Here is a 20,814-nt window from a genome sequence, read left to right as displayed (position 1 = left end):
GAAAAAAAGTTGGTCCAAATTAGTTGTTAGGTACTATATTTATTGAATATTATCTATTTTTTAAATGTAACCTTTATTTAACTAAGCAAGTCAGTTAAGAACAAATTCTTATTTACAATGACGGCCTACACGAATCCTATCAATTTACAATTTGGGTTTAATACAGGGTCACAACTTGCACCGGGCGCAACTTACACGTGTGTGTGTGTCCCCCATGCTGAAATTGCATTTTTGTCCCCACCAGTTTTATCATTGGAATGTGATACAAACGAGGCAACGGTATGCTTTAGGACCATGTGGATGCTTCCAAGTGTCAGGTAGGCTGTTTGGAGTGTTTATCTGACTGCATTTAAACATACTAATTATGTCTAAAACCAAAGGTGCGCCTCTAGTGTAATCAATTAGCTACATTTTTCAAATAGCAAATTATATTTCAACAAAATAATGTTGAAGGAATGCAAATCTTATCTGTTTACTACAGAAATGATTTCAGAACAATCTGAGATGGTGGGTGTCATGGCTTGCTGAAAATGTCATGGAACGACCCTGTCAACAAGTTTCTTTCTTACACACGCACACAAACCGTACGCACACAAAGCGTACACACACAAAGCGCACACACCCTCTATCTCTCTGTTCAGGCAAGGTCATGGTTTTTCATTGACAAGAAGTGACAGACACAAATAAAGAGAGAGAGTGAAAGAGAGTGACATACATTCTGTAACAAAACGGTGTTACTCAGCTCTGTGGTTTTGTGTGATAATCTTGTGGGACACATTTCCCTCAACACCTGACAAAATGTTGTCATCTGCAGACTGCAGTTTCTCTTATACAGATACACAAAGATAGCTCTCAAGCAGGCACTTACACACAGGAAGACACACAGTTATAAGCACACTAAGATTCAGATATATCAGATACACGCAAACCCACTGACACACATACACACACACACACACACTGAGTTGAGCTGGGGCGCGTGGCTGCCATTGTGGGTGAATCCCAGCTTGGCTCAGCTTTGCCTCGCTGGCAGCCTGCCAAGCTAAATATTTCTCCTGGACGAGAATGTACACACACATTCACAGCTCAGCGCCAAGCTACGATAAAGCAAAGGGCTTCCCTCGAGCCAACTAGGTGTGTGTGCATGTGTGCATGTGTGTGTGTGGGAGAAAGAGAGTTAAGGAGGTCAACTGTAGCAGCGGGAGCAAAGAGAGAAAGTGATGATTAGTCCCAGCTGTGACGTGACAGAGAGAGAGAAAGAGGGATGAGAAAGAGAGCGAAATAGAGAAAGGGACATAACGAAGGATGCGGTATACCTCTGAGCACCCAGGGTTAGAGGCTGGTAGGGGCAGGGCACTAGGAGTGGGTGGAATGTGTATGTCTGCTGTGCTCAAAGGGTTCTGAACCCCCCCCATCACATCCATCGTCCCACACACACTTCCACAGCTTTGATGAGGAGTGGGCTGCATCACTGTGTGTGTTGGGGGGGTTGGAGACAGAAAGAGTGTGTAAGTGTGTCTATTTTGCGTAAAGATCTGAGACTTCTGGGCACAGCGGAAGTGTGCCACTACAGCTAACCCTGCTCAGCATGGACTCCATTACCACAGGGTTGGGGAGACTCAGTGGAGAGAGAGAGATACCTGAATAGAATAGAAGAGAAGAGAGAATTTCGGAAGAGGGAGGAGGTACAGTACAGACCCGCATATCAAATGGGATAGGGCTACAGGGGCTCAGTCAAAGCTCAACAGGTGCTCACGCTCCCCCTTCACTCAAACATGCAGGACAGATATAAAACATTGGATTCAAATGGCTTCCATTTTCACTCAGACATAAAATGAATGTCCTTTTACTTGGAACGATTTTAAAAGCACTGGACAATTATCATCATAACAATTTCATAATAACTATAAAAACATGCTCAGCCCACCAAAAAGAAAATAAATGTAATATAGTAAGTAGTCAAACACATGCATACAAATTCCCATAAAAAGTGGCAATATGACTAGGCTACACAGGATTTGCCTTCACCAGACCGCTCTGGTGCTCCAAGCCACATATTGACATTATTAGCCTACCAATAAAGATAACTTTTTTAAAGCAAATATTATGTATTTTATTACAATTAAATGTGTTTAAGTTTTACAACAACAAAACATTTACCAAAAATGTCATCCAAACATTTGGATGCAATTTTAAAAAAGGAAAACGTTCAGAAAATAGACTAATCCTGATAAAAATGTATTTATGCTTGATGAAACGATTCCTTTAAGAAAATTTTTCTACCAAAGGACACGGTAGCATATGGTAGGCCCACCTCTGCCAAATAAATAGGCTAATTATTGAGAATGATCATTGATTTCATATCAATAAAGCGTTCAATGTCTTATATTAATCAATTTCACCTATTGCGTCCAAATTTCCCTTTTCTTTCAAGTTTTTAATCATTCAAATATGCACATTACAAAGACATGACTTTGTAACTATTGCCTATTGATTCATTTTCACCTCAGTTATCTTTTAGCAGCCTTCACAGTGGGTGCAAAGGCGTCTAAAACTTTCTCGACATTTAGGCTATCCTAAATGAACATGTTAATTTCCTTTAAATTAAGCACACTGCAAATGTTGGAAACGAGAGGTGTTATTTTAACTAACAATTGCTAACAATTGCTCCATCAGTTATCGAAAGCGCAGGGGTTTGTTTTGTTAATTGCCTGTCTTAATCCTAATTACAGTTTTGGGTGGAGCAGATTTGTGCGCGGAAAGAAGGGGTAGGCTACTTTGTATGGAAACTGTAGACTACAGATTCACCTCGACAATTTCATAGTATACACGCACTACAAAGAGAGACGATCGGACCTAGGCCAGCAGCGCCTGAGTTTGGAAATTGGGATAAGGATATCTTCCAGCGCTCCGCGACAGGCGCGTCATAACGCGGACAGGTAAAAGAGTTTGCACCCCGCTTCGCTCGCGTGGCTACAGTCCCTGCAGTTCGATAAACAACATGGAATAGCCTACATTTATTTGCTACATTGTTTAGTGTTGGCGAAAAGTTAGTCTTGAATTAAGACAGAGCAGCCGATCTCACGTTTTGTCGCATTTCATTCACATTCTTCTACCTTAAGTTTTGGCACGTTGTGTATGTAGCCTATAGGTTATATAGCCTAGCCATGAGAAACATTGTATCCTAATTTAATGTTAGGTAGGCTATTTGCTTTATAGTAGCCCTACAGAACTACTCCAACACAGCCTAACAATCTATTTTAGCAAATATTCGCACTTGTTTGGCTTAATTAATAATTTTCTGAAACTCATCTTCCCCTTTGTTGCAACTCTGAATCGATATTAGCCTACTGATAATAAAAGTGTGTATGGTTCAATTAAGAATGCGATAAGGAATTGAATGAGTCGCATTGAACGACCCGGCTTTGAATCGAAAGTGATTGCATAGAGTACAAGACTGGAAGTGCGTCTTGCGTAGTCTACAGTTGAGTCGTTTTACATTCTTTAGCCCGACAAAGAAGTCGGATAACAACGCTATATTTTGACGAGTGGACTTGTTAGCCCCGTTTCGTTTTTATCCTACAGTCTCATCTTGCACAGGTTATGCAATGTCCTGATTCTATCTTTTCACTATGGCGTTCGCTAAACTGGCAAATGTGCCAGACCGGGTATTTGACAGTTTTTAACAGTTGAACACCCGTTGCGCAACGCTTTGGTTGCTGTCACCGGCACGGGGGTATGGTACACACGCGTCGAGTTCCATTAGCCTATATCTGTCCAGTGTAACACATACCACAACCTGACAACTACATAAACATTGTTTTTAAGTACAGCTGTCGTGGGCAGTATTTGGTGCAATAGCAAAGGCCCTAGGATCATATGTCCTATTGTTTTATGATTCGTTGACTACCCCCGAAATGTGTCCGATGACGCAGCCGCTTTGGAAGGTTGTGTTATCACAACGTGCTGTGCTCATCATTGTGTGTGCAGTAGGCTTACGACTTCCTGCACATTGCCGAAAAGAAGAGGCATGTGATTCTGGTTGTGACAGAGCACGTTCCAGGTTGTTTACGGGAATGCACTGCAAACTTCCGAAAACATTTACCTGCGGAAAAGGTCTGCGAGCTTAAATAGTTCTGTCTATTTAGTGGTTGAAAGTTTCATTTACAGTTTCTAGAGTTGAGTCCGTTTTGCCCAGGATATCAGTCATACACACACATCCGTTTCTCTGTGGAAAACAAGAGAATCTCAGTTATGTTACTTACACTATTGTCATTCTACACCATATAGTTAAGTCTTTGAGATAATGCAAAATTAAGATTTCATAAGTCTAATATTTGGGAAATGTGGATTTATGAGTTATGAAGCAAACATTGTAGTATTTTGATTACAGGAAGTGAAGTTATTACATCATTTGACATTTGAGATAGTCCCAGCCCAGCTCTATTTGGAATCCAATGGCTGCCTGGCCTGAAACGTGTGTGAGGGGATAGCTCCTACCCCCCCCCCCCCCCCCCCCCCCCTCTCTTTCCTTGTCTCATTGTCAGCAGTGTTTCAATGCCACTGGCCTCTGTTTGCCTCCTTAATGAAAAGTACAATGTAATCAGTGGCATGTGCCAAATAGTCCATGATTAGCTCTTCCTCTGGGTTAAGGAGGGTGACTGTCTGGTGGTGTTGATCGTAACACACAAGTGTCCGCAGTGTGGACAGTCCCTCCAGATGGCTGAGGGGGGAGAGTGTGTGTGTAGCTGCGGTGGATTGGCAAGATTAGGAGAGCTACTGCAATGCCCTAACCCCACCCTGCTCTACGCTGTAGGGGGGCTCAACCTGACACGTGTCCACACACACAGGTCCTTCAGCCCAAATGGGATAATGGTCTAACCTCCATACTTCCCCCTAATGGCTCCATTGAGGGATTAACTCTTTCCAGAACAATACCCAAATCCACTGCACCTCCTCTGCGCACACACTTTTTGAGGAAAGTTCAAGCGGATACAAGCATCGTTTGACACACACACACACACACACCACATGAAATGGTCAATAACAATCTTCTTGCTATGATCTTGTGAGAGGCATCCTGTAGACCGGAATTAAAACATATTGTGACAAAGGGGAGAAAATCAGTGACACTCCAGATCAACTCTCAAGATAAGATCCACCACTGTTGTGGGGAAAGTTTTGTGAAGTTTGTGTGTGTGTGAGAGAGTTTGAATATCAAAGTGAATAACAGTCATGGCATTTGAATGAGAAATTGACAGTGTAGCCAGTACTTCTCTTCTTGTGACGAGCAGGATCGTTAAGCTGGATCTGCCATGAAGTCAATAAAGTTTGCTGCTTTTTGCCTCTTGTTGCAGAGGGAACCAGGAATTTGGAATGGCTGCTAATCTCACCTGTGGTTTAGCCACCCCCACCCATTCCATCCACTCTCATCCTCACCTCCTTTCTCTTCTTTCTTTTCATAATCCCTACGTCCTTCTAATGTGTTGGCACCACAATTCTGCTCAGCTCTGTGTGTGTGTTACTCTTAGCCCTGATAGGAGCCCTCTGTAAAACTAACAGAGACAGGAGGTCCCCATGCCCTTATTTGTGTGGCCCTCTTCCTCCCTCCCTCTCTCCTCCAGGCATGCAGGCCACATTAAATACCCTCCTCAGCCTGCGCATAAACAAAAAGAGCCATTTGACTTCAGAGCAGAGGCACCCCTCCCTACTCCCCCAGCCTCAGGCCTGCGCCCCCTCCTTCCTTTACAGTTTAAGCAGAGAGAGGGATGAGGAGAGGGGAAAGGGATCAGGAGAGCCTAGTGAGTGAGTGAGTGGGGTGGGGTGGGGGGTTGTCTGTGTCTTGGCCCAGATTGTTCCCAGCCAGCAAGTGGGTAGGGATGGACCACATGTGACTTTCAAAGGGGAAAATATGTTCTTTTCGCTCTCGTTTTTTGTTTAGTTGAAATCTTAACTTGTTTTTGTGGAGGGAGTGAGATTTTTTTTTGGTAGGGGTTGGTCGCTACAGAGCATGATCATGTAGACCAGCTGGGGTGCAGATCGTGTGTGTTTGGGGCCGGTGGATCGTATGTTGGCAGGAAGGAGTAGGCAGCGTGTGATGTGGTCAACTCTCTGTCACCAGTGGGGGGGATTGAAGACCCGGTTGGTTCTGTCTTTCTCTCCCTCCCTGCCTCATGTTTTATTTTCTTCATTCTCATTCTTCATTAGCCCTCGCTCCACTCCGTCCCACTCAAGACTGATGTCAATCGAGGAAGAGTAGGGGATTTCCAGTTGAATTCCAGGACACGGTTGCTTGCTTTGAGTGGTCTTTGCAATGGGGATCTGATACAGACAGAAAAGAGGGATAGATGGAGAGACAAAGTGTTTTGTGTTGTATTTAACCAGGGTCAGTAAGCCCTGCACCTTTTATGCCTCAGTTTATTACCAGAGGGAGAGAGACCGAGAGGGAGTGTGTTGGTGAGACTGAGCCTTGAGGTCAGTTCAGTGTCGCCCTTTAGGGTGTGTGTAAGAGGAACGTCCGTCCGCGGCTCTGTGCTGGGTAAACAGTAGAGGGGCATTGAGTCACCATCACAGGATGTCCTCCTTCCCCAAGAAGACTCATAAACAACCCCCCCCCCACCCCATCTATGTGTGTTTGTTGTTGATATGTAACAGTTGCACTGTTACACAACAAGCACCCATGTTGAGGGAATATGTTTTTGAGACTTTGATTTGGAACTGGCAACCTTTTCTAATTTTATTGAAGTTTATCGAAGACTGCAGGAGAATGTTTGAATTTATGTTAAGGTGTGTGATGGTACTTTTATGTGCCAATTGAAATTGTTGAGTGTTTGTTTTGTGTGAAGCAGCGAGAGCTCATGCCTCAGGTGAAGGCGCCTGCTATTTCCATAGAGCAGTGTGTGTGTGTGCCTGCCTGCCACTGCTACCCTGAATGAGATGCAAGCGATCGTGTTCCTCATGGTGGTGGGCGGTCCTTGAGGGGGAGTGGAGAGGGAATGAGGGAGGGACCACTGAGTGAATCAACATCTCCCTCACTTGTTGAGGGGCAGTCAGTTAAACAGAAGGCACTCACTAGAACAGACACACACACGCTCACACACAGCACTCGCACTCTGGAGTAGCGCTTGGATTGGAGGGGGAGAGGGTGAACTGCACCTGTCCCACACACACACACAAATAAAACACTCACCCAGGGGAGAGATCATTCGGCCCTATGTGTGGCTGGGACCAAAGCTTCTCGGTGAGTACGCTAGTCAATGGAGAAACAGGGACTTGTAGAGAAAAAAACGTTTGATTTTGGAATTTTCACTTTTATTTTAAGGAAAACATTTATTTAATTTCTTCTTAAATTATATTTGTTTTGAGGATTTTTAAAGTTGTGTATTACATTTGTTTTGCTTGTAATAGTTGAACAAGCACTTTTCTAAATTAAACCAGTGACAACGAATATGAAGGTTTATTTTAGGAGTTATTTATGTAAGTCAAAGTTTTCTCCTTGTTTGTCAGGCCACTCCATTATGCAATGAGTTTGTTAAACTTTCAGTATATTGTTGAATATAATATTTAAATTATTAATATCTTATTGCAGTTTGTCCACTTCAGCTGAATTGTTTGAATTATTAAAATTCGAAAATTGTCATTGGTTATAGCTTGCTACATTAAAAAAATAAAAAAACTATATCAGTTGTGTTTATCGAATATTTTAACAGAGATGTGTATGTGAGAGTTGAATAAATCAGTTGCTTTTGGCCAGGTTCTCAGTTTCAGTATTCGTTTTGCACAGCTGTCATAAAGACTAATTTATTAGCAGGAACAGATTTTGACTAGTGTTTGGTATTATATTTATCTATATATTTAAATCCCTTTCAAAGGATATTCATGATATCAATGTACAATAAATAATATCACAATATTAATAAATTGTTTGAAATGATCTACTCTACATTGAAACGGAATATCCTATTTGCATTATCATTTCATGTATGTAATTACTTGGGATATTGTTTGTAGTACAATTTTATTTGAAATTAATGTTGGAAAAACATTTTGAGAAAGTGATTTGTTGTTCTGTTACTCTTCCGGAAGTTCATTAATTACACTAGTCTCCTTGGAGCCTGTTTTTTCGGCTTGAGTGAATTTAGGGTCATGTTTAATTTGGTCAAGGCTTGGGGAATTTTGTCAAGCTTTTAGTTGTGGTTTAGTTGTGGAGATTGCTGGAGGGTTATGGTACATTTTTCCTGAATTATATGTGAGTGACACCGTATAAGGTTGCATTTCAGTCTATCATCGGCCTTGAAATTGGACAATCTTTGTAGCGTATGATCATTCATTCTACGGACACTGTGTTTTTGTTGTGGGACAAGGATGTGTGTGTGAGATGGTCTTGGGTGGGGAGCGTTTGAAGTTTGTTTGTGCTGCTGTGGCCCCCCAAATGGAAAGGTTTGGCACTCCCTCCCGACTGATCCCACACACACACACGGACGATTTGCCTGTTCCGCTGCTCTGCCACTCTGCTTCCAATTTTAGCTCCATTCAGACGTAGACAGGACTTCCTTCCCCTGTTTGTGACTATTTTTCCACCCTGGGGGGAGAGGACTAGGGACAGTGAGAGAGCATAAGGGAGAGGGGGTTAAAGAAAGAAACAGGAGGATTAAGAGACTTATGTTGACAGTTTGACAAGGAGGGAGAATGAAGAAGGGTAGGCTACATAGAAGTAGAGTTGGACAGAGAGGGAGAAGGGTACAGAGGGAATGAAGATAGTGAGGGAGGGTAGAGACCGCGGGGTAGCGTGGCTGGCCCTGACCTTATGCCATCTTACATAGCCCACGGAATGGACTCACAGCTTGGCTGCCATTGGTTAGGCCGTGTCAGCCTATCTGCACAAGTCATTGGTCAATCTGTCTTTCCCCGAGACACTAGCCGTATACGCATACAGTATATAACACATACTCTTGGGTCACAACTCATCTGTAATAAAAAAAAGGGATATACTTTTCACTCTGGACTCAAAGTGTTCTTTTAAATTTTTTTCTGTAACTTATTTGAATAGAGTTGACGGTTTCCTGTGATTGTGTTTCCTTCTAAGTAGATAGTAGAGGAGATTAGACTGTCCTGGGCTGGAGGCTAGTGGGGTCGGTCGACAGTGGCTCTTGTTCCCACAGAGAGAGCACAGACACTGTCTGATTAGTCAGCCAGTCTCAAAGGAACTCGCCACTCACTGACTCATACTGGATAATAACGCTCCCCTCTCTCTCTTTTTCTCCCCTTCAATTTTTTTCCTTTCTCCTTCTCTCCATCTCGGTCTTTCTCACTCACTCACTCTCTTATCGCTATCCCTTTCTCTCAGGCTACCTCTCATAGCTCGGCCATGTTGACTACTGAGGGGGCCCACACTGTAGAGCACGACAACGTCAAGATGGACACCGAACCCCATAGGGACACGGAAACCCAGATGGACACGAGATCCAAAATGGCCACCGACACAGACTCTAAGATGGAGGAGGCGGACATGATGAAGTGGACGGAGGTGGAGTTTGAGGAGAAGTGTACCTACATCGTCAAGGATACTCCGCGGGAGGCAGGGACAGAGAGCAAGGGGTTAACGAGAGCAGAGGCCTCACTGCCTCGTAACCTGGCCTTCAAACAACTAGCTGATTCCAAAGAGGTAGGAAGACACATACACACACACCATCTGTAAACCCATATGCTCCCCAAACTCACATGACTCAACTGTAGGTAATATATGACAGCAGGAGAAGTCTCAGCCAGGGGGGGATTGTGGTGAGGAGGGTGTCTCATTGTAAAAGATCACACACAGGAGCACGGCGATGACCTGTGTGCGTTGTAGGAGTGGTGTGTAAGCCCAGTGTGGAGGGGAATTCACACACACTCTCTCAGAGGTGTGATGCAGGTTGCTACAGAGCCTCTGCAGTGAGAAATGAGCTCCCACCCATCCATGAAGAGTCATTAATCATACTTAGCCATGCTGTTGACGGGAGATTCATCAACACATCCTGATAACCATTTACCCTACCTGTCTCTGTGTCTATCCCTCTATGTTCTCACAGTAGTCAGTCCTACACTAGACCAGACCCAGTTCTCCCTACCTCTGTCCAGATATCAACCTCTTCACAACCCAAACTGATTCCCAGTCAGTCTAACCGTTGAACCCTGTAGAATAAGTGTGACGAGGGGTCATGAGAGTAGGTGGGGAGCGTTTTGTGGTTTTAACCTGATCAAGACCGCATGATTTGGTTGCAATGAATAGATTTTCTTGTCATTGCTCATCTGTTTCTTATCACCCTGTGTGTGTGAGAATGAGTGTTTCCCACCACGTTTGTTTACGACCTGATACGGTATCCGTCAATATTTATCACCTTCACAGAAGCGACCACTAAGATTGAGGGAAAATAAGAGAGGAAAATGAGAGGATGTGGACAGAGTATAGCATTACCAGTGATGAAAGGATATTGACTTAGTCATTTAGGGAGCATTGTAAAGTCGGTTAATAAGTTATCCTCAAAACACCCCTAATCTTGAAGTGGTCTGGCCCTGGGATGGAAATGGGAAGGGGGATTTCCCAATCCTTTAGGGAGGGTGTTTGTGTAGGATATGCATGAAGGGGATAAGGGTGTGTGTGTGCGTGCAAGTGTAGTCTGTGTAGGGGGTTTGGTGAATATCATGGTTAGGAGATTAGCTGAACGTCTAGGTTTGATAATCCCTCATTTTCAGACGGATGCACTTCCCTTGCTGTTCTTCCTTCCTCCCTCTATTTACATTTTTTTTTCAATTATTTTGAAAGGAACAACAGCGCTTTAATATCAGGTGTGGATCTCTTTCTCCTTTAAGGTGAACAGTCTGAGGTGAGTTGTTTTGATGTGGTAGGGTGTGTTGTCTGGTTAGCAGAGTGGGTGTCGTAAAGGGTGTCAGAGGGAGTGGCCCTGTGGTCAATTAGAAAGGAACAGAGGCGAGAAGGGGGAGATGCTTTGTGGCATAACCTGGGTGAGATGGAGGAAATAGAACTCTTTCCCTCAAGGTGTCTAACTCTTCCTGTTGGCACTGGATAAGGGTTGGGTGTATGTTTGACTATGTTCACACACTTAAAACACACAGCAAATGTGGCTTGAGGAAAAAGTGTGACAGTCAAATTCCCAGCCTAAGCCACTGGTTTTTCTTGTACGGAGTAGTAATTATATATACACACACACACAGAGAGAGAGGCAGCCTTGTTTGTTGATTTGATCATGATGATGGGTTCTTCCGGCCGTCTTCATGTGAAGACTGTGACCTCCTGGCAGGATGTGATAACGTAAATCCTCTAACCACCGAACATACACACACTGCAACTAATGGTCTTTATCTCTGTCCTGTAGGTGATTGGAGTGGCCAGCAGAGAGTACATCCCCAAAGGAACACGCTTCGGCCCCCTGGTGGGTCAGAGCTACACTGCAGACAGCGTCCCCAAAGACGCCAACAGGAAGTACTTCTGGAGGGTGAGTGGTTTTCCCTCCTGTCCACTAACACACACACACACAAAGAGAGCAAGCGCTCCACTTTCAGTAAAAGACAGCCACAGAGGAAGAAAAACAACCATAGGTCATTTCCTGTTCCACTGACTGACTTCGTGTGACGTCACGGCCAGGGTCTCTGCGTTCTTCAGAAGTTTGTGTGTGTGTGGAGACGGAAGGGGTTTTCTCTCTAATCATTCTGAGACTAAGGCTCTCCACTCTGTGTGTGTGGTACATACTTGTCGCTGTAACACACACCCTCAACTCCTATTTCATCATGATAAATCTGCTGGGTAAAGCCTGTTATTCAGTAGTGGTTGTCTGATCAGTAAGTGTGGCAGCTAGTACAGTAAGAACTGTAGTGGAACAATGGAGGAGTAATATGACAATTTTACACTGTACACAGGAACAGGGCTACGGCGTCATCGTTCCGGGAAGTGACAATGTAGCACTCATACACACACAGGCACTCACCTAGATTCAACAACATCCCAAAGCTATGTGTTCCATTCATGTACCTCGCTCAGGCAAGACACAACAGAGTTATAGACCTCTCTCTCTCGTTGATGTCCACAATCAGATGGAGAGAGTGGTCTGAGTGGAGAGAGGGGGAAGATTCAGAATGAGTGTCGGTGCCATTGTCGGCGTGACGTATTCTCTGACTCAACTCTTTTGGATGTGTATAAGAGAGGCTCCTACTCTGTCGGTCTCGCCATCCCTCAGTCTGTATAACTGGCTATAAGGTCTGGAGTGGAGGGGGAGAGAGATTTAACGAGTCTACACTTTAATGATATTACACTCACGCTGTATTTTGTCTCCCCCATACCCCAACTTCTTATCTTGCCAAATTTTTAAGCATTTTTAGCCGTTTCTCAGCACTGTTTTTCTGGAGCGTTCTAAACTTGCCATTGAGACTTCCTTGCCTGTTAACCTTTGACCATTTCCCGACTCTCCGTCCCCTCAGATCTACTCGGAGGGCGACTTCCACCACTTTGTGGACGGCCTGGACGAGGAGCGGTCTAACTGGATGCGCTACGTCAACCCGATCCACTCGGCGGGGGAGCAAAACCTGGCGGCGTGCCAGAATGGCACGAACATCTACTTCTACACGGTGAGGGCCATCCCCCCTGGCACCGAGCTGCTGGTGTGGTACTGCCCAGAGTTCGCTCTCCGCCTCCACTACCTGCCTTCTGAAGAGCTCATGATGCAGAAACTGAGTAAGTCCTATCATATGAAACCTTATTACATAGATGTTATACAATGATAATCATATACTGTATGCAATGATTTATTACATAGTAATAACGCTGTATCCTTGGAAGTATAGTGTACAATTGGTATTATGTTTAACTTTCAATGGTCTTGTGTGTGTGATTTTATTTAGCACCTACCTACTCAGTGTTGGCGTGTGTCGTGAGAGTGTGTATTTGTGAGAGCCTGACAGTATTTCTGAGGGGAGCCACATCTCCTTCCTCTCTGAACATCTGCCTGGCATTAACACACACAGCCCGTTAACCTTTCATCTCTGCCAGCGCCACCATTGCATGTGTGTGATCACTAGTCATAAAGTGAATAGTCTAAATGCAAATATGAATATGTGTGAGGAAGCAAAAAAAGAGTGAGAGAGCACCAGACAGAGTTAGAAGGGGAGGGAGGTAGGTAGGGATGGGAGGAAGGAGCCAGCATTCCGCCTCCAGGTGTGGTAGGTAGTGACTCCAGTTTCCCGGGAGATGCACATCTCCTGGGGCAGAGACACAGGGGCCTGGGCCCCCTCATGGTACTGGCCCCTCTGGCTCCTACTTTTTCTCTATGGCCCCTGTAATTAGACCACCCCACTACCACAGGGGCCTCTGTTGACCTGGGAATGACATCATACTTACCTTTCTCTTCTCTCTGTCTCGGTCCATCTCTCTCCCTGTGTCTTTCTCCATTAACCCAGTCATAGTAGAACCAGACGTGTGTTTGGTTGGTTGTGTGAGTCAGCAGAACTGGCTGGTCTGAAATGACTGAACTGGAGCTCTTCTCCCACTCGCTCTCCTCTTGGTGTGACAGCTGTTGTTTTTCTCCATATTTTGTGTGTGTTACATGCTTACACAATCAGCCTTCCTTAAAACGACAATATGCTTTGCACAGACATATGGCACCTGTTTAGCATTTCCTGTTCTAAATGTGTATGCGTTCAAACACATACTATCCTACGCACACCCTCTCCCTTGCATGCAAGGACACACATACCCAGAGAGGCATTTCATTCCAACACACTCACTCTTTTAATCTCAAAAGTGTGTGTGTGATGTGCTGACGGCTCCTTGGCCCTTCTCCTTAATTTATTTGGCACTTTAAAAGTGGAGAGACTGAGGGAAGAGAGGAGAGGAAGAAAAGCGTCCCCTCCATTGACTACTTGAACTTCCTGGCGGCGGGGCCGTGCTGACAGATTGATATCTCCAAGATGGCCACCCTGTTTGTTTTCTGAAAGAAAGGAGGGCTGGGAGTGGTGTTATCTGAGGGGGAGGACAGGGAAGAGGAGATGGGGGAGGCACTGATAACCTCTGTGTTTACACACTGCCGCTGTAGTGGTGTGGGGGTCACTGTGTGTGTGTTGAAAGTCTGTCGAGTAATTAAGTGCTGGAAAGCTTAATGTATATACACGTTATTGGACACACACACACACAGATTTGTGACCCTCTAGTAAAAGTTCAATGGGTAGTAAATGGATGGGATTATTGATGTCCACTCTAAATCCCGACTGATGGAGGTTTAACAGGTGAGGATGTGTTAACCGACATGCAGAGGCTTTTAGCGTGTGTGTGTAGCCTGGAAGCGCTTGCAGTAATCCCATCTTTCATCATGTGGAGGTGACAGTAGGTGCAAGGGAGGAGGAAGCTCTCCCAGTTAACCTTTGACCTGGAAACAATAGCAAACTAGAAGGAATCCTGGGTGGTTGTTTTTACTTCTACCTAAAGGACTGATAAAAGTCCAAAGGTGTAGGATAGGAAGTGTGTTTTTGTGTTCATGGAATGTGATTGAAGGGTCCTTCTTTGGGTCGTGAGTGTGCATGCTGGAGATGATGAGCAAACCTATCAGACAAAGGCCTCTGTCAGGAAGTGTCAAGAGTGTGTGTGTGTGATTGAGAGAGTCAGGTGGAGGGCAGGTTGAGGCCAAACTTGAGAGGAAACTTTCAATCAGCCCTGCCCCCATTTGGATTCTATCTTGATTTTTATCTGCCCCCAGACCACCACCACCACACACACACACACACCCTGCCCCGAGGCAGCTGTCACGCCTCACTTCCTGTCTTTTAGCCCTCCATGATCGTTCGTCAAATCTGTCACGCTAATTGAACCACTGTTACAGTGTTCCTAACCCCCCTCCCCACCTCTACAGCTGAAAGACCATTATTTCTCCTAAGGTAAAGACATGTCTAGATAAGTTTTTCCTGTGCTCAATTCTCCTGACACCAAGTCAAAGGGAAACGTGGTCTTCAGTCAGAGGGAGAACAGTGCGTCTGACCTCTCTCTCTCCCTCCCTCCCTCTACAGAGCAGTCTCTGCTGGAAGCCAAGCAGCAGGCCAGTGAGGAGCATGTTAGCAGCAGCAGCGCCCCAGTCAAGATAGAACACAGTGTCTCCTCCATCCTCGGGGGCCCCACCACCTCTAGCAAGAAGGAGCCCAGCCGGCCACTGGCCACGCGACCCCGCTGTGCCCTCTACCCCCCATTCCGCCCCCACCCTCATCTAACGGAAGAGTTCCTGAGCCTTAAGACCAGCCCGGTACAGTTTTGTTACACAGTAATCAGATCACCAGGCAACCAGTCGTCGGCGACCCCGAGTCCGTCGGCGCGGAGCAGTCCGGAGAGTAGCCCCGATGGTAGCCCCGCAGCTCCCCAACCCACACACCAATCCTCCTCTTTTTACTCCCGAGGTTTGGGTCCCTACCCAGGCTATTCTCCACCAGCCGCCCCCCTTTCCTCGCCCTTCTACCCTCCCGGCCCCCACTATTCCCGCTACATGCTACCCCACCACTACCCACTACCTGGGGGTGGGGTGCCCGCTGTCGGGGGAATGTTTCCAAGAATGTACCCTCTCTTCAGCAGCCTGCTGCCCCCCAACATGCCCCTGCTGCCTGGGGAGGCGGGGAGCAGGTTCTTACTACCTAACTCCTCCCACCCCTCATTCTCCACCCACCGGGACTTCCTCCTCTCCGCCACCACCAGTGCCTTCTCAGCCGCCACCACCCTCGGGGACAAAGCCGGCCCCCACTACCCCCATCACCCCTACTCTGGCAATGATCATCCTCACCCACACGGGCACCCCCACGCCCCCACCAGCGGCTCACCTACAGCGGGCACGGCGGCCCCTAGCGAGCACATGCCCACCAAGCCTACCTCAGCCCTACTGGGCAGTGCCAGCGGCCGGCAGGAGGAGGCCATGAACCTGAGCAAGATGAAGCGTGGTGGTGGCTCTACAGGCTACAAGACCCTGCCTTACCCACTCAAGAAGCAGAACGGCAAAATCAAGTACGAGTGTAACGTCTGCAGCAAGACCTTCGGCCAGCTCTCTAACCTCAAGGTGAGACTGGAGACATTCTGTTCACTCCCTTCATTCCATTCATCCAGATTACTTTGTGTTCCCTTGCATTGAACCCAACTGACGTAACGTTGTCCCTGCTGTGTGTAGGTGCACTTGCGTGTCCACAGCGGTGAGCGGCCCTTCAAGTGTTCGACCTGCAGTAAAGGCTTCACCCAGCTGGCCCACCTGCAGAAACACTTCCTGGTGCACACTGGAGAGAAGCCCCATGAGTGCTCGGTAAAGACCACCACCATATGCTAGTTGCTAAGTCTGTTAAGCTAGCTAGCTGCTGCATATACATAAGCAATGCTGAACTTCCTCCTCTAACCCTTCACTTGTCCTCTTTCCCCCCAGGTGTGCCATAAGCGCTTCAGCAGCACCAGCAACCTAAAGACCCACCTGCGCCTCCACTCGGGTGAGAAGCCCTACTTGTGCAAGCTCTGCCCTGCCAAGTTCACTCAGTTTGTCCACCTGAAGCTGCACAAGCGCCTTCACTCCCGCGAGCGGCCACACAAGTGCCCCCACTGCCACCGCCACTACATTCACCTGTGCAGCCTGCAGCTACACCTGAAGGGCTACTGTCTGGCTGCCGTCACCTCCTCAGGTGGCCCCACCCCCAGCCCCTCCACCCAGGAAGAGCTCCAGCGCATCAATGAGGAGATTGAGCGCTTCGACATGAGCGACCACGCTGAGAGGCTGGACCAGCTCCAGGGAGGGGTTGAGGTTGAGGCTGTCCTGGAGAAGCAGGTCCTGGGGATGCTGTGGAGGGAGATGGACCTCAAGACCTCCGGCTACCACCACCACAAGGGCGGCGCCAGTGAGCTCCAGTCTACAGGTTACGGCCTCTACAATTCAGTCAATGAGACGTCGGTTATCAAACTGCGCCGAAGCAGTCCGCTTCTTCCTTCCAACGTCACGATCAAGCAGGAGTCTGAGGAACAGGCTTGAGCTCACCGTTTGAAGGACGTTGAGTCAGACTGTGGCTCTGAGAACTTGGTTAGCAGGAGCAACGAGTGTAAATATATTTTGATGGTTGTAGCGACTGGGGTTTTCAAACTTTCAGGGACTTATGTACTCAGGGCTCCAAGAGACACTGTCCCCAGATTACTTAACTGTTCCACTGTGTCCTACACTTAAGACAGGACAATCATCCACCCATATCATTGTTATTATTACTGTTTATTTTCAATTTTATTTTTGTTGAATTTATTATAACCTCCTTAATTTATTATGCAATTATTCTGTCTTCAAAAAGCAATATGTGGAAGTGATGTTTACAATGACCAGGTAATTCATTGTAATTTACTGTTTGTTTTTCTGATTTTGATTTCACTCTGGGGCCATTTCTTTGTAGATACTTTCTCTCTCTGCCTGTATCCATCCTGTGTGACCTGTTGAGAAGCAGGGGTGCCTACTTTTTTTTTTTTTTTTTTAAATATTTAAACAATATAGCAGGTTAAAAAGGGTCAAAGGTCGCAACTTTGTTTTGCCAAAGGTGAACACAAACTTTTGATTAGAAAGAAAAGGCATTGCTTGACCTTCTGACCCTTCCAGCAAGCTTCTCTATGTCCACACTCATCCTGAGTTCTGCAAAAATTGCATTTTTTGTTTTATGTATTTTCAACAACGGTTACCTCAGTGTGTGTATGATTGTATGCCTGTGAGTATGTGTGTCTGTACGTTCAGAGGGAAGCTGAAGGAGAGTGTGTTTTCTATTTATTGCTTTTGCTACTTGAAGAAGAAACCAAAATGAACTGGAGTGCCTCTCCACATGATCCAAAGAGCAGGAAAGTCTGCTCAATATGTAGCATATAAAGACTGCGAGTCCAGGAATCCTTCCCCCCCCAACAGTCCAAGGGAACTTCAATACACTGTTAATGGCAAAAGGAGACACTGTAAAGTTTACTTGGCTTTAGTTTCAAACACACCAAAAAGAGACTTATATTATTGAAAAGAAGACCAAGAGAATACTGTTTGTCTGTGATGAAGTGTTAGCTCTTTAGCTGTGGTTTTGTTTGAGAAAAATGTATCCCCCTTCTCATTTTTAAATGGCACAGACCAAAGCACCTTGGCCTTCTTATGCACTGGCCCCTTCCCTTTATGACTTAAGTGCCGGTGCTTGCTCCTCCCACTATTCAATATGATTGGACTGTTATAATGGCTTTAAGACGACATATGGTTTGTCTCCATAGCAACTGTGAGCCCAGGCCGGTGACCTGGAAGCAGTTGCACATCAGCCCCCATCCCCTCGCTTTTTTCTCTCTCCCTCCAACCCTGAAGTATGACCAAAGCATCCCCTTTCATCTTTAGCCCTAGAGGAGAAAAAAATACTGTCTCTGTTTACATACTCGTTTACATTGTTATTTATGTGCAAAATGTAAATTTATGATAAATGTCCACAGTTCTAATCTGACTATTTTGTGTGACTATTTTGTTTTCATCTGCCTCCTGTTTTGGGTATTGTGCTTTAGGAGAAGCAGCTAGTAGACATTAGGGTCTCAGTATTCTATGGCTTCCGGTAGGTCATGTTGCTTCCACCTCATGTAGCCCCAGATCAGTGATCATGGAGGAAAGGACAGAAGGAGAGGTAGCTAGTTAAAACTAATGAGACACCACTTTGCCTCGGCCAATATGAGGCATCATCAAAGTGGTAAGCATATGCCTTTTGGTTTAGATCAAGACACTGAAAGAAGTTCCAAGGGATGGAATGAGTGGAGAATAGTGCATTTAGAAGAGGCACAAACCTTTCATGTGACATCAACACAAGATTTCTATGAATGTTCTAGTCATGTATGCATGGTCGGTATGTAGTAAAGAAGAATGGAGGTTTGTCATTTTTGCGGGCCGTGCAAAGCTAAAAGACAGGAAAAGGAAATAGGAGTACATTTGGAACACCTCCCCTTGCCCCACGGCAATAGTAACTGTGGTCTGTATTTTATCCTCAGTTTAGCCTGCACTATTTCCTCATGAGCAGACCCTCATTGAAAAAGTGAATAATTCAATACAGACTGCAGGCTCTGCACAATCAAACCCAGTGTAGTATACACAGCAGCATAACATTACCATGAGGAAAACGGGTAAGTAAAACAGCAGAATGGTTTTGGGCAGTGTAAAAAAAAAAACTAGACATCCCCTTACTCTGGTTTCAGAGTAAGGCACAAGCCGGCAACTGCCAAAATAAAGGAAACACCAACAACGTGCTTAAAGGGGTTGAGTGGACCTAAACTATAACAGATCTGCTAGAACCCTCGTTTACTTGTTTCCTTTATTTTGGCAGATGCCTGTACGTAGGCCTACAAGGCACAATCATGAACAAGCTCTATTATAATGTAAAAGTTAAGCTAGCTAGCACAGCTGATGAGCTATTCATGTTTCTGACCTAGCATTTATTTGGTTTATTTCAAGACTAGCTGGAATGTAGCCAGTACCATTTGCCTATAAACTTGTTCCTGTTTGTGAATCTTCTGCATTAGCAAATAAGAACTGACGTCTGGGTTTGTAGCGTAGCCTACGTGCTCTTTGTCAAACCAAAAACATCCTGTGCTCTCACCTTCTGACTCAACGGTTTTCGCTTTAACGTAGCATGGGCTATTTGGTCTCTCTCCAACATCCTATTATTACTATCAGGGAAACTGAACAATCAGATGTTGACACAGCAAGTTCCACTGCATTAGCTAGCATGACTTAGGGATGGTACTTTTTTTTGACTGAGTGGGCGAAAACAGACTTACCGGGCTTCCCTACACCTAACTGGGGACCGCACCTCAACTGGTTGGTAGTGTGAGTAACACGTTTATGGTGTTGTCAAACATTGTGAAATTAAATACTTTTTGGTGGAATCACACTTGAGACACGCACACATTGATGCTATTCATGTTACTAAACAAACATTGGATGTAATCTCTTAAAAACTCAGTTGGCAACAAGTTGCCTCATAAAACAGTATGGCTCTGGACCTTACAACTCTCTCCCTCTCTTTCATTCTCACAGACACACACACACACTCTGGCTGTGTGGCAGAGGAGTAAATATAGCTAAGCGATAGTTTACATACAAATACACACAAAAGGGTCAGTTGTATTTAGCGTCTCCATCTACAAGTTAATGTTCTCGCCACAAGACTCCTTGCTTATGTGTACCTAGTTTCTATCAATGAAACCGTAGACGAAACAGACACCCAGACACACACACATACGCACACTATGAAATACCGACTTGTGAGTTTCGTTCCAGCATGACGCCATCGATGAGGATGTTTCCGGAAAACAAACCCTAGCTTTGCCGTAAATATACTGTAACAAGGACTGCATTACGCAAGCAGAAGGGGGGTCATCAAATTCAATGGGATGTGATTCAAAAGTGATACATCTCTCTCCGCCTCATAGAACTTCCCGAACCTGTCCCCTTTAGCCCATCTTGACAGGAAGTCGACCCCGTTTTAGGATGAAAACAGAAACCAGATGAGGACCAGAAGAGGCGAGCCGTAGTTACAGATAAGGACCAGAACACATGGTGACCGGGTCATATGGACCGCAGAGAAGGGAGAAATTATGAGAAGTACAGTACAGTTGGTAACTTGAACACATGGACAGACCGCTGTGCAACTAGCATCTGGGAAACAAGAGGAACTGTGGTTGAATACAAAGGAGCAGCAAATGAAGCTCCTCTGTCCCAATGAAGCTAGAGGCTGAACAAAGATGGCTGCAGCGATGTAGTGCTGAGTCACCACCATTGAGGTGGC

At 45.6% G+C, this 20,814-nt stretch overlaps 1 protein-coding gene across 2 annotated transcripts; it reads left to right on the top strand.

Annotated features, from left to right (window-relative positions):
- Nucleotides 1–2,767: 2,767 nt before the first annotated feature.
- Nucleotides 2,768–18,486, top strand: LOC110514303 (PR domain zinc finger protein 1). 2 transcript variants are annotated; one of them, XM_021593770.2, is made up of 7 exons: nucleotides 2,768–2,939; nucleotides 9,347–9,664; nucleotides 11,373–11,492; nucleotides 12,472–12,724; nucleotides 15,046–16,073; nucleotides 16,182–16,310; nucleotides 16,428–18,486. In XM_021593770.2, the coding sequence occupies exons 2-7, from the start codon at nucleotides 9,368–9,370 to the stop codon at nucleotides 17,019–17,021; spliced, it is 2,421 nt and encodes an 806-aa protein (XP_021449445.1). In that variant the 5' UTR covers nucleotides 2,768–2,939; nucleotides 9,347–9,367; the 3' UTR covers nucleotides 17,022–18,486. The 2 variants fall into 2 exon arrangements, with proteins under 2 accessions (XP_021449445.1, XP_021449439.1); XM_021593764.2 differs by lacking the exon at nucleotides 2,768–2,939 and adding an exon at nucleotides 7,062–7,240.
- The last annotated feature ends 2,328 nt before the right edge of the window (nucleotides 18,487–20,814 follow it).

The sequence above is a fragment of the Oncorhynchus mykiss genome, chromosome 3, assembly GCF_013265735.2.
Source record: "Oncorhynchus mykiss isolate Arlee chromosome 3, USDA_OmykA_1.1, whole genome shotgun sequence".
NCBI classification, from domain to species: domain Eukaryota; kingdom Metazoa; phylum Chordata; class Actinopteri; order Salmoniformes; family Salmonidae; genus Oncorhynchus; species Oncorhynchus mykiss.
The sequence above is the reverse complement of the archived record's forward strand: the minus strand, read 5'-3'. Positions and strand labels throughout refer to the sequence as shown.